This window comes from Sminthopsis crassicaudata, chromosome 6 (genome assembly GCF_048593235.1).
Source record: "Sminthopsis crassicaudata isolate SCR6 chromosome 6, ASM4859323v1, whole genome shotgun sequence".
NCBI lineage: Eukaryota > Metazoa > Chordata > Mammalia > Dasyuromorphia > Dasyuridae > Sminthopsis > Sminthopsis crassicaudata.
Window position 1 is genome coordinate 53,096,332 of NC_133622.1, and position 12,801 is coordinate 53,109,132.

Here is a 12,801-nt window from a genome sequence, read left to right on the forward strand (position 1 = left end):
TGAACTTAAGTTTTTCAAAGTTATCTTTTCAACATCATTATTCTATAAATTATTCTCCTTGTTCTGCATACTTTTTGATATCAATTCTTACAGCACAACAGTGTTGCATTACATTCACATATTATAATTTGCCAGCCATTCTATTAAATCTCCACTTCAATTGTCACTACAAAAAAGCTGCTACAAATGTTTTTGTACATATAGGTGCCTTTCCTTTTTATCCCTTTGCGGTATAGGACTAGTTAGGGTATATACAAGTATAATGACATTTGAGGCATATTCAAAATTGCTTTCTAGAATCACTAACAAAATTCATAGCTTCACCAACACTTCCTTACTGTGCATTTTACATAACAAGAATAAAATCTAATAGGCATAGAAAGAGAAATCATGCAAAATGCATGACATTCACATCAATTTATCCAAGGACAGAAAACAGTTATAAACAATTAAAATGTTTGTTAAAGAAACAAAGAAATGAAAGAAAAGAAAGAAAAAAAATTTTTAAATACAAAAATCAAGGAAAAAAGAAATTGTTACAGGACTATTTCCATCAAGTGAGGAATGGCAAAACAAATTATGGAACTTGCAAGGGGATAGAAAATAAGCAAATTAAGAAATGTAAAACAAGAAAACATAGCCATGATTCAAAACTACAGAACTACAACAATGTAAAAGTAAAGAAACACACGCAAAAAAATCTAAAATACTGCAAAGTTACAACTAATAAACATGTTCTCAAAGAAGAGTTGTGAGAACTCCCCCCAACTTTTCCGCAGAGGAAGAGGTCTACAACCATGCAACATTTGCCTAAGACTGTGGTTTTTGAAATTACATTAATTTTTTTTTTCTGCCTTTTGTTTTTAACCTTTTAAAACTTGGTATTTCGATGGGATATTTTCCAGGAGGGGCATAAGGAAAAAAAAAAAAAAAAAGATAATTAACATTTTTAAAAATGGAAATTAACTATTAAGCTGATTTTTAGTAGCACAATCACAACAATCAGCAGATTGGTTGGTCTGAAAACAGTCTATAGCCTTGCCATATAACTAACAGCTCACCCTCCTAATTCTTCTAAAAAAGATTTATGTTCTTACTATGAGCTCTCTTTTGTCCCATAAAATTTCCAGGTATATAATGTATAACTAAAACACACGCTTGCTTCTGTACCATCATAAAATATATAGAACATTAATCTGAAGTCAGTGGAAAAACCAGAGTAATTTTGCAAAACTAAGCCTTATAATTTTGCTGGAGCATAAATTCCTTTTCTTAAAATTAATATTGACCACTACCTTTTAAACTTACTTCTTTATTTGGTGGTGAATAAGAATCATTTATTAATTTGCAAGGAGTTGAACAAAGAGTTGGACTTCCAGGATTTGTGCTAAAGCCAGTATCAGAACCTAAAGAGAAAAAAAAAAAAAGTCTAAAATTTAGAATTCAAAATACCATGTAAATGATCAAAATGCAAAGGTCTTTTTAAAACCTTTCAAATTTTTCACCAAAACCAGCCATTTCTGTATGAGCTAAAGATAAAGTAAATCCAAGGGCTTAATTAAATACTGTTGAAGGTTTGCACATACAACCAGACTATGTAAATCCAATGTGAACATATATGCACATATATAAAAAATACATGTAAAGTTTTTTGATAGCTACCAGACATATTGTTATGACTTTTATTTTAATACACCTCTCCAAAGGGAAAAAATTAATTTATGTTGTCACACTTTTCCTTTATGTTGGCTGTGGTGAAAGGATTGGGATGAGAAAGGTAGCAGAGGAGATAGCTTTTGATAGAAGAGAGCTCTCTTTTGTAAGCTTTAAAAATAGAATTTTTTGTTTGTTTTCCCCCAACAGTCTTACTGTATCATCCCCCCCCCCCCCCCCCCCCGCCAAAAGTTGCCCAATGCTTAAGATTAAGTACTTGTATAAGAAATCCAAGTATAAAAATTATCCCCACTCACTGGGTAAAAAGTACAATCAAGGGGGCAGCTAGGTGGTGCAGTGGATAGAGCACCAGCCTTGAATTCAGGAGGACCCGAGTTCAAATCTGATCTCAGACACTTAACACTTCCTAGCTGTGTGACCCTGGGCAAGTCACTTAACCCTAGCCTCAAAAACAAAAAAACAAACAAAAAAAAAAACATTAAAAAAAAAAAAAGTACAATCAAATTGCCAAAATGAATGATACATTCCAGATAAACTTTTTTTTTAAACAATTTTGTTCATTTAAACATTTTATTTTCAACATTAAAATGATCTCAGTCTTCATTTGCTCCAGCCATCTCCACACAAAAATTAAAAATATGGGCTTACTTTTTTCTTCAAAACAGTCTTGTATGTTTTCCAGTATGTTCTGGCCTTGCCATAGATCAGTATCAGGAACCCTACAATAATAGAAAAGAGTTAAGAGGAAAGAGCAACAAAAAGACAAAAAAATCTATTTTCGCTAAATGCTTAAGACACTTAAATTATAATTTGTAATCTCTGCTTTATTTTAAAATTCTTACATTCAATTAGGATGACATTTGCATACTTTGAATACTTGATAAAAGTGCTTTAAAATATAAAGTTCAGTATCTGAAGTCTAAAACCAGATATAAATATTGTAATATTATTTGAGTGAAGGACCAAATAGACTCATGGCATTAGAGGAAAATATTGCTACAATTTACTAAAACTTTTATTTAAAATAACTAAAATAGTCCCAAAATCATCAGACATAATTGGATGAGTCTTTAGAAACTATCTAGTCCAAGCTGCTCAGTTTACAAATCATAAAATGAAAACAGAATTTATGTGCTTCGTCCATGATCACACAGTAGGACCATAACTGATTTGAAATTCACATCTGATCCCAATAACTACAAATCCAAGGTTCTTACCAATGGATTCTACTAGAATATAGCTTCTTGGAGAAGAAACAGTCTCATTTTGCATTTGACAGGGAACTAATAATATTTAATAAAATCAGAGAGTTGAAAATCAGAGAGTTGACTTGGATTTCCTATATAGCTTCAAAGGTCAATTAGTGTAAGATGAATCCTATATATGTATATTACAAATAAGGAAATCTCTGAGTCCTAAGAAGGTTATGACTTCGATAAAGTTACATGAGCAGATTTGAACCCATGTCCACTAACTAGTCAGTACTTGTTCCACTATACAAATAAATATTTGAGTAGAGGAGTATTTAGAGGATAATATTCCCTTCAATTACTGAGACTTGATTCTACTTCGAATTAAAATTTTTTCAGTCATCACCAAAATACTAAAATTTTAAAGAAATCTTAAATTTTAAAACTCCTACAATACAATCCTTCAGTAAAAGAATGAGTTTATTCATTAAAGTTTGATGTGAAAATCAAGTTTCTAAAAGCTTTTGTAAACATCACCTTGAAGTACAGCAAAATCTTGTTCTGTAGCTAATTTTCAAGTGATCCTAGGGGGAGAAAAAAAAGTAAATTTACCTCAATTTAATACTTAAAAAAAAAAAAAAAAAAAAAAAAAAAAAAAAAAACTACAGCTGAATTAAACATATTTAACTTGACTGCATATGAAACAATGACATGACTTCTCCTTACTGCTCTCCTCCCAACCCTCCTTACTTCCAAAACCATTCCTATTTTTGTTGAAGGTACTATAAACTTCCCATATTACCCGGGAGTCATATTCCAGTGAGGTTCTTAATCTGTGAATTTTTAAAACTCATTAGCAGAAAATATATATTTCCAGGAATCATCTGCATAGAGATAATTGAATCTGTGGGAGTTGATTAGATAGGTCATTAGAAGATGAGGGCTAAAGAGTTTTAGATAACATGGGGGCAGGACATGATGATCCAACCAAAAAAATCAGGATGATTAGTCGGATGTCCCTAGGTCCCTTCAATGTTCAGTCCAGGTGCTACTACTTCCTATATGAGATCCGAAGCTGCAACTGCTCCCCCCCCTTCCCTCTGTAACTTACCTTTGAATACAATGTTTTTACTAATTTGTGTAAAATGTTATTTCTCCAATAGAAGGCAAGTTCCCTAAGGTTAAGAGCTGTTTTATAGTCTCAGAATCTAAAACTGTGCTTGACATAATCAACAGAAGCATTTAATAATTAATTGTTTAGGTTGATAGAGGATGGAGTCGCTGGACTTGCTGAAGGCAGAAGGGGGGACTATCAATAAATAGCAAGGAGCGTGCCTCAGTATTGGTGGAGGCAGAGCAATAGACAAGGATTCAACAAGGTTTCCATTATTCCAAGGCTGCTATTTGTCCTTCATTCTGGAAGAGGACCAGGACATTAGGTAGGTGATGCCAGGACATGCAAGTGAACTGGATTTAGGTGGGAGAGGGCTGGCCAAGGTCCTGTCCAAAACCATCTGGGTCCAATGGTCACATATAGATCAAGATGACTGGAGATAGCCCTGGATGCTGTGGGAGACCTTGGCCCCGAGGCTGCACCCATTCAGTGATGAAGTCTAGGGAGCAAGGTGAGAGCAAGGTGAAAAGGGTAGTAAGAGGAAAGTTTTAAGATGCCTAGAAGAGAAAATGTTGAGAGATCTGAGCTTCTTTCCCATTTGCTAATGTCACTTAAACCTTAGTCTCCTTAAAGTCACATATCCTACAAATCTGGCATAGCCTCCAAGCCTCAGTTTCCGAGCCTTGGTTTCTTAAAGGCATATAACCATGGAGCCTCAGTTTCCTTAAAGACACAATCACTGAGCCTCGGTTTCCTTAAAGGCACATAACCCCTGAGCCTCGGTTTCCTTAAAGGCACATAACCTCTGAGCCTCGGTTTCCTTAAAGGCACAATCACTGAGCCTCGGTTTCCTTAAAGGCACAATCACTGAGCCTCGGTTTCCTTAAAGGCACATAACCTCTGAGCCTCGGTTTCCTTAAAGACACAATCACTGAGCCTCGGTTTCCTTAAAGGCACAATCACTGAGCCTCGGTTTCCTTAAAGGCATATAACCTCTGAGCCTCGGTTTCCTTAAAGGCACATAACCTCTGAGCCTCGGTTTCCTTAAAGGCACATAACCTCTGAGCCTCGGTTTCCTTAAAGACACAATCACTGAGCCTCGGTTTCCTTAAAGACACAATCACTGAGCCTCGGTTTCCTTAAAGACACAATCACTGAGCCTCGGTTTCCTTAAAGGCACAATCACTGAGCCTCGGTTTCCTTAAAGACACAATCACTGAGCCTCGGTTTCCTTAAAGGCACATAATCACTGAGCCTCGGTTTCCTTAAAGGCATATAACCTCTGAGCCTCGGTTTCCTTAAAGACACAATCACCGAGCCTCGGTTTCCTTAAAGGCATATAACCTCTGAGCCTCGGTTTCCTTAAAGACACAATCACTGAGCCTCGGTTTCCTTAAAGACACAATCACTGAGCCTCGGTTTCCTTAAAGGCACAATCACTGAGCCTCGGTTTCCTTAAAGACACAATCACTGAGCCTCGGTTTCCTTAAAGGCACATAACCTCTGAGCCTCGGTTTCCTTAAAGGCACATAACCTCTGAGCCTCGGTTTCCTTAAAGGCACAATCACTGAGCCTCGGTTTCCTTAAAGGTACATAATCACTGAGCCTCGGTTTCCTTAAAGGCACATAACCTCTGAGCCTCGGTTTCCTTAAAGACACAATCACCGAGCCTCGGTTTCCTTAAAGGCATATAACCTCTGAGCCTCGGTTTCCTTAAAGACACAATCACTGAGCCTCGGTTTCCTTAAAGGCACATAACCTCTGAGCCTCGGTTTCCTTAAAGGCACATAACCTCTGAGCCTCGGTTTCCTTAAAGGCACAATCACTGAGCCTCGGTTTCCTTAAAGGCACAATCACTGAGCCTCAGTTTCCTTAAAGGCACAATCACTGAGCCTCGGTTTCCTTAAAGGCACAATCACTGAGCCTCGGTTTCCTTAAAGACACAATCACTGAGCCTCGGTTTCCTTAAAGACACAATCACTGAGCCTCGGTTTCCTTAAAGGCACATAACCTCTGAGCCTCGGTTTTCCTTAAAGGCACATAACCTCTGAGCCTCGGTTTCCTTAAAGACACAATCACTGAGCCTCGGTTTCCTTAAAGACACAATCACTGAGCCTCGGTTTCCTTAAAGGCACAATCACTGAGCCTCGGTTTCCTTAAAGACACAATCACTGAGCCTCGGTTTCCTTAAAGGCACATAACCTCTGAGCCTCGGTTTCCTTAAAGGCACATAACCTCTGAGCCTCGGTTTCCTTAAAGGCACAATCACTGAGCCTCGGTTTCCTTAAAGGTACATAATCACTGAGCCTCGGTTTCCTTAAAGGCACATAACCTCTGAGCCTCGGTTTCCTTAAAGACACAATCACCGAGCCTCGGTTTCCTTAAAGGCATATAACCTCTGAGACTCGGTTTCCTTAAAGACACAATCACTGAGCCTCGGTTTCCTTAAAGGCACATAACCTCTGAGCCTCGGTTTCCTTAAAGGCACATAACCTCTGAGCCTCGGTTTCCTTAAAGGCACAATCACTGAGCCTCGGTTTCCTTAAAGGCACAATCACTGAGCCTCAGTTTCCTTAAAGGCACAATCACTGAGCCTCGGTTTCCTTAAAGGCACAATCACTGAGCCTCGGTTTCCTTAAAGACACAATCACTGAGCCTCGGTTTCCTTAAAGACACAATCACTGAGCCTCGGTTTCCTTAAAGGCACATAACCTCTGAGCCTCGGTTTTCCTTAAAGGCACATAACCTCTGAGCCTCGGTTTCCTTAAAGACACAATCACTGAGCCTCGGTTTCCTTAAAGGCACAATCACTGAGCCTCAGTTTCCTTAAAGGCACAATCACTGAGCCTCGGTTTCCTTAAAGGCACATAACCTCTGAGCCTCGGTTTCCTTAAAGGCACAATCACTGAGCCTCAGTTTCCTTAAAGACACAATCACTGAGCCTCAGTTTCCTTAAAGGCACATAACCTCTGAGCCTCGGTTTCCTTAAAGGCACATAACCTCTGAGCCTCGGTTTCCTTAAAGGCACATAACCTCTGAGCCTCGGTTTCCTTAAAGACACAATCACTGAGCCTCAGTTTCCTTAAAGGCACAATCACTGAGCCTCAGTTTCCTTAAAGGCACATAACCTCTGAGCCTCGGTTTCCTTAAAGACACAATCACTGAGCCTCGGTTTCCTTAAAGGCACAATCACTGAGCCTCGGTTTCCTTAAAGACACAATCACTGAGCCTCGGTTTCCTTAAAGACACAATCACTGAGCCTCGGTTTCCTTAAAGGCACATAACCTCTGAGCCTCGGTTTTCTTAAAGGCACATAACCTCTGAGCCTCGGTTTCCTTAAAGGCACATAACCTCTGAGCCTCGGTTTCCTTAAAGACACAATCACTGAGCCTCGGTTTCCTTAAAGGCACAATCACTGAGCCTCAGTTTCCTTAAAGGCACAATCACTGAGCCTCGGTTTCCTTAAAGGCACATAACCTCTGAGCCTCGGTTTCCTTAAAGACACAATCACTGAGCCTCGGTTTCCTTAAAGGCACATAATCTCTGAGCCTCGGTTTCCTTAAAGGCACATAACCTCCGAGTCTCGGTTTCCTAAAGGTACATAACCTCGGAGCCTCGGTTTCCTTAAAGGTACATAATCTCTGAGCTTTTGTTTACTTAAATCACTTAAACCTCAGAGCGCGTTTCCTAAGTAAAGATGAGGGGCGTCTCCGGCACGACATCTAAAATCTCTCCCAGATCTAAATCAGAATCTTCTGACCGTAAGATTACGGGAGGAGTGAGAAGGCAGGGGAAGCTGGGTTCTAGAAAAAGCAAGGCTTAAGGGGAGTACCGGTAGGGGCAGGTGGCCGGTGAGGAGCGTTAGAAGCTCGAGCTCCGGGATGGGATTGGGGGGGGGGGGGGGGCCGCTGGCCCGACCAACGTCAATCAGCATTTATGCTGCAGGTCCCTCCCCCCGGGCCCCCGAGGTGAGGGAAAATGGTCTCCAGCCCCGCCCCCTCCTCTGGGAAGTCAAGTTCTCGGACACTGCGCCTGGCACTAAGTAGCTCTAAATAAAAGTTTGCGAAATTGTAATCAAGTGTGGACTCAAAAATGGAAGCATTTCGTCCAAAATAATCCAATGAATACTGCGGTGGGCAACCGCGAGCCAATTCCAAAGCACCGGTAAACTTGTCCGCACTCAGCCCCTTCCCGCCACTGGCCACCCAGGCCCGAGAAGGCGCTTTGTAAAGGGAGACTGAACTGTCCTCTCGGCCGGAGGCAGGGAGCCCCCACATCGACAAGGGCATGCAGACCCGGGGTACACTCAAGACAAAGTGCAAAGGGGCTATCTCTTGTCCGGGCTGGGGGGGACTGAGGGCAAAGGCCACGTTCCGGCCCTCGAGGATGGCAGCAGGCAGCTCCAGGGGATCTCTCAGGTGGAAGGGGGCTCCCTCTCGGTTCAGTCCGGTCAGGCAGGGCCCTACGGGCCCCGGAGCTGGGGTGGGGGTGGGGGGACAGACGAGCTGTCAGGTGCCCTTCGGCCCGCCCACAGTAACTGCACCTCAGTCCTGAGGCCCGCCCCTCGGGCCCAGATGGAGGAGAACACAGGGGGCCGAGCCCGCCCCTCCCCGCCCGTGGCCTCGAGCCATTCGTTTTAAACTGCCACAAAACCCCTGACTTACCAGGTCCGAGGAAGCCATGGCCACACCGCAGCTCCTCGGCCTCATGGGCCCAAGTCCGTGGTGGGGACCCGAGCCACACGGGCGGAGGGAAGGGTGCCGGCCGGCTCAAGCCGGGTCGCTGGCCCAGGTTGAAGGGAGGCGTTTCGGGATGCCCTCGGTAGACTAGGGAGTCACTCCGGCTGGTGTCCCCAAGAGCCCACGGACCCACACCGCAGTCTCCGCGGCCCGCCAAGTTCCCGGCAAGGAGGGAGGGAAAAATTTGAAAACAATGCACATGCGCAGAAGCGGATTCGGTCCCGGAAGAAACGTACGGCGGAGGTCAAAGACTCCTCCTCCGTCCCGCCTCCTCCCAGAGGAAAGAGGAGAGGCCAGCCCTCGCCACACCCACTCCTCTGAACCTGAGCTGTAATTGGAACGAGCGGCAGCCTTCCCGGCTGCGATTGGCTGCTTTGCTTCAGTCGGGCCCGCCCCTCCCCTCTGTGACGGTTAGGGTTTTTGCCGTTTTTTGTCCGCTGAGAAGCCTGCCGGGGAAAGGTGTGTGAGCACCTAAATGGCTAAATGAGTGAGAGTTAGTGCGCATGTGAGGGAGATCCATAAAGAGTTCGGAGTGCGTGCGTGGTGTTCGTTAGCAGCGAGAAGTTTTGCGTGCGAAACATAGCTTGTGTCTATTAACGGATGGGGGGGTGGGGTGAAAGGGTGCGTCCGTGCGTGGGAGTTTGTGAGGACGAATGAGAAACTGTGTTACCGGAAATTGAATGTGTGAGCTGGTTAGCCCGCGGCGGAGGACATGCTCCGTTGCTATGCCTACATATGTATTTGCATATATGGATGTATAGATACATTTCATGTGTAAATATATAATTTACATACGTATGCATACGCATATTAACATTTGTGTAAGAGAAAGCCCACGTTGAAAACAAAAGAGCCCCTCCTGCGGGATTCTGTTCTTCCTGGTCAGGGATAAATAAGGCTTGGACAAGTAGAATGAAAGAATACAGTTTGGGTTGTGTTTTTTTATTTTTAATATTATTTTATTTTCCCAAATACATGTAAAGATAGTCATCAGCATTCACTTTGAGACTGCTCCAAATGTTTCTCTCCCTCCCTTACGTCTCGGGTGCAGCCGTCTTTCTTAAAGCACTCTGTGTAGGGAATTAATGGGGGGAAAAATGCAAAGGAAATGGCCAATCTGTACCAGACCTCCAACTATATTATTTGGTACTGGCTAAGAAATAGAATAATGGGTCAATAGGTTAAATATGGGCTACTTTAAACATATTTCCATATTTTTCATGTTGTGCAAGAAAAATCAGACCAAAGCGAGAAAAGGACATGAGAAAGGGGGGGAAACAGGTGAAAAAAAAAATCTGCTTGGTTCTTAACGATGTGGTGATTCAAGGTAATTCCCAAAGACTTGGGATAGAAAATGTCAATCATCCAAGAGAGAAAGCTATGGAGACTGAATAGGGATTGAAGCAGAGTGTTTTCACCTTTCCCCAGCCCCTCCCCCCTTTTCACAGTTTTAGGTGTTAAGCTAAACCACTTTTCCTTTGCATTTTTTTTTCACTAATTCCCTATACAAAGTGTTTTAAGGGAAAAAAAAAAAAGCTGCACCCCTGATATCATAATGATGGACTTATTGTGCTCACTCCCTCCTCCCCCCCATATCCAGTCCATTTCAGAAGTCTTATCTATTGCATTTTTGCAATATCTCCAACATTTCCCCTTCTCTCCTCTGGCTGCCGCCGGCCTAGTGCAGGCCCTCCTCACCTCCTGCCTGGATTGTTGCAATAGGCCGCCTTCCTTGAGCCTCCCAGGTCCAATTCATCTTCCATTCAGTCAGGAAAGTGATTTTCCTAAAACCTCGTCTTCCTTCTCCCCTTCACACATACACACATACTCAGATCGGTTATTTCCAGGATTAAATACAAAATCTTCTCTTTGGCGTTGGAAGCTTCAAAAAGGTAAAGGAATTCTCTTCTGTAAATATAAAGTCTGAAAGAGTATACAGAAAACAAAACTCAACTTCACCACTTGGGAGCTCTATTTTTCCATCTGTAAAATGAAATTCTACTAGATGACTTCTAACATTTCATTGAACTCTACCTTTCCCACCCAATTACCACTGGTGTATGTTCATACCTTTTCCCTGATCACCTTGAGAAATAGACCTAAGAGCGGTTTCACTGGGTCAGAGGGTTTGCAGTTTTATAATTGTATTGGGAATAATTCTAAATTGTTCTCCAAAATGGAGAAATAAAAAAAAAAATCAATTCTTAGACCAATTCCAATTTTTTTTAATTTCCCCTTCAACCTTTATCATTTTCTTTTTCTATCTACCATCTTAGCCAATCTCATAAGTATGAAAGGGCACCTCAAAGATGTTTTAATTTGCATTTTTCTAATCAATAATGATTTAATGCCTTCTTACATGATAAATATATGTTTATATCTTTGATTTTTTTCAAAAATTGTTTCAAACAATTTTTAGTTGAATCTTTAGGATTTTTAAAGTATGCCATCATTGTCTGCAAAAGAGATGTATTTATTTCCTCATTGCCGATTTTGATTCCCTCAATTTCTTCTTTACTACTATTGCTATAATTTCTGTTACAATATTGAACAGCGTTGGTCACAGTGGACATCCTTGTTTCACTCTTGATTTTTGGGGGGAAGGCTACTAGTTTGTCCCCATTACAGATAAAGCTTGCTGGTGGTTTAAGTAGATGCTTCTTATTATTTTAAGGAAAAATCCACTTATAGTTCCGCTTTGTGTGTGTGTTTTTTTTAAACAGGAATGTATTTTGGGAAAAGCTTTTTCTGAATCTATTGATATAGTCATTTGATTTTTGTTGATTTTGTTATTTTGTTATTGATAGCTAGGTGGCTTAATGGAAAGAGTGCAAGAACTCATCTTCCTAAATTCAAATCTGGCCTCAGATTCTTACTAGCTCTCTGACCCTGGGAAACTCACCTACCCTTATTTGTTTCAGTTTCCTCATTTGTAAAATGAAATGGAGAAGGAAATGGCAAACCACTTCAGTGTCTTGTCGGGAAAACCACAAATGAGGTACAGAAAGTCAGGCAATTGAATAATCAATTGTGTTAATAGCTTTTCACTTCATTCTGTCCTCCACTATCAAATTGATCTCCCTCCAACAGAGGTCATGTCACCCCGCATTCAATAAATACCAGGGTTTTCCTCCTACTTCTTGAGTCACATATAAAATCTTCTTTTTGACTTTTAAAGCCCTGGATATACTGACCTTTCTAATCTTCATAGACTTTGCTCCTCTCTTCATGTACTATGATCCATAGCTAATACTTTTCCTCTAATATTACTTCCCCCCTTTTTGTTTTCTTTTTTTCTGGCTGTACATATACAATGATTTTTAAAAAATATATACAGTTCCTTAAGAATCATGTTGAGAGAGAAAAATCATAATAAAAGAGAAAAAAAAAAAACTACAAGAGAAAAAAAAGCAGAAGAAAAAAAAAAGTGAACATAGCATCTGTTGATGTACATTCGGTCTCCATGGCTCTCTCTCTGGATGCAGATGGCATTTTGTATCCAAAGCTTATTGGAATTGACTTGTATCATTGAATAGGTGAGAAGAATGTGATCATTGCATTATCTTGCTGTTACTACTTATAATGTATTTCTGGTTCTTCTTGTTTCGTTCGGCATCAGTTCATGTAAATCTTTCCAGGTCTTTCTAAAATCAGCTTGTTCATCATTTTTTATAGAATAATAATATTCCATTTCTTTCATATACCACAACTTATTCAGCCATTCCCCAATTTTTTCCATTCTTTTTTTTTAATTAATTTTATAATTATAATATTTTTGACAGTACATATGCATAGTTAATTTTTTACAACATTATCCCTTGTACTCCCTTCTGTTCCAAATTTTTCCCCTCCTTCCCTCCACCCCCTCCCCTAGATGGCAGGCATTCCCATACATGTTAAATATGTTATAGTATATCCTAGATACAATATACATGTGCAGAACCAAATTTCGTTGTTGTTGTTGTTGTTGCAAAGGAAGAATTGGATTCAGAAGGTAAAAATAATCTGGGAAGAAAAACAAAAAATGCTCACAGTTTACAGTCATTTCCCAGTGTTCCTTCTCTGGGTGTAGCTGATTCTGCCC

The 12,801-nt window shown here is 40.8% G+C and overlaps 1 protein-coding gene across 2 annotated transcripts in view; it reads right to left on the reverse strand.

Moving 5' to 3' along the window:
- Positions 1–9,309, reverse strand: part of CENPC (centromere protein C) — a 54,455-nt gene extending 45,146 nt beyond the window's left edge. For both annotated transcript variants that reach the window (XM_074274980.1, XM_074274978.1), the window contains exons 1-4: positions 8,643–9,309; positions 3,402–3,448; positions 2,323–2,393; positions 1,309–1,406 (exon numbers count right to left, since the gene is read on the reverse strand). In XM_074274980.1, coding sequence (XP_074131081.1) covers positions 1,309–1,406; positions 2,323–2,393; positions 3,402–3,448; positions 8,643–8,687 — 261 coding nt within the window. In that variant the 5' untranslated portion in view covers positions 8,688–9,309. The remainder of the gene's footprint in view (positions 1–1,308; positions 1,407–2,322; positions 2,394–3,401; positions 3,449–8,642) is intronic.
- Positions 9,310–12,801: the final 3,492 nt, after the last annotated feature.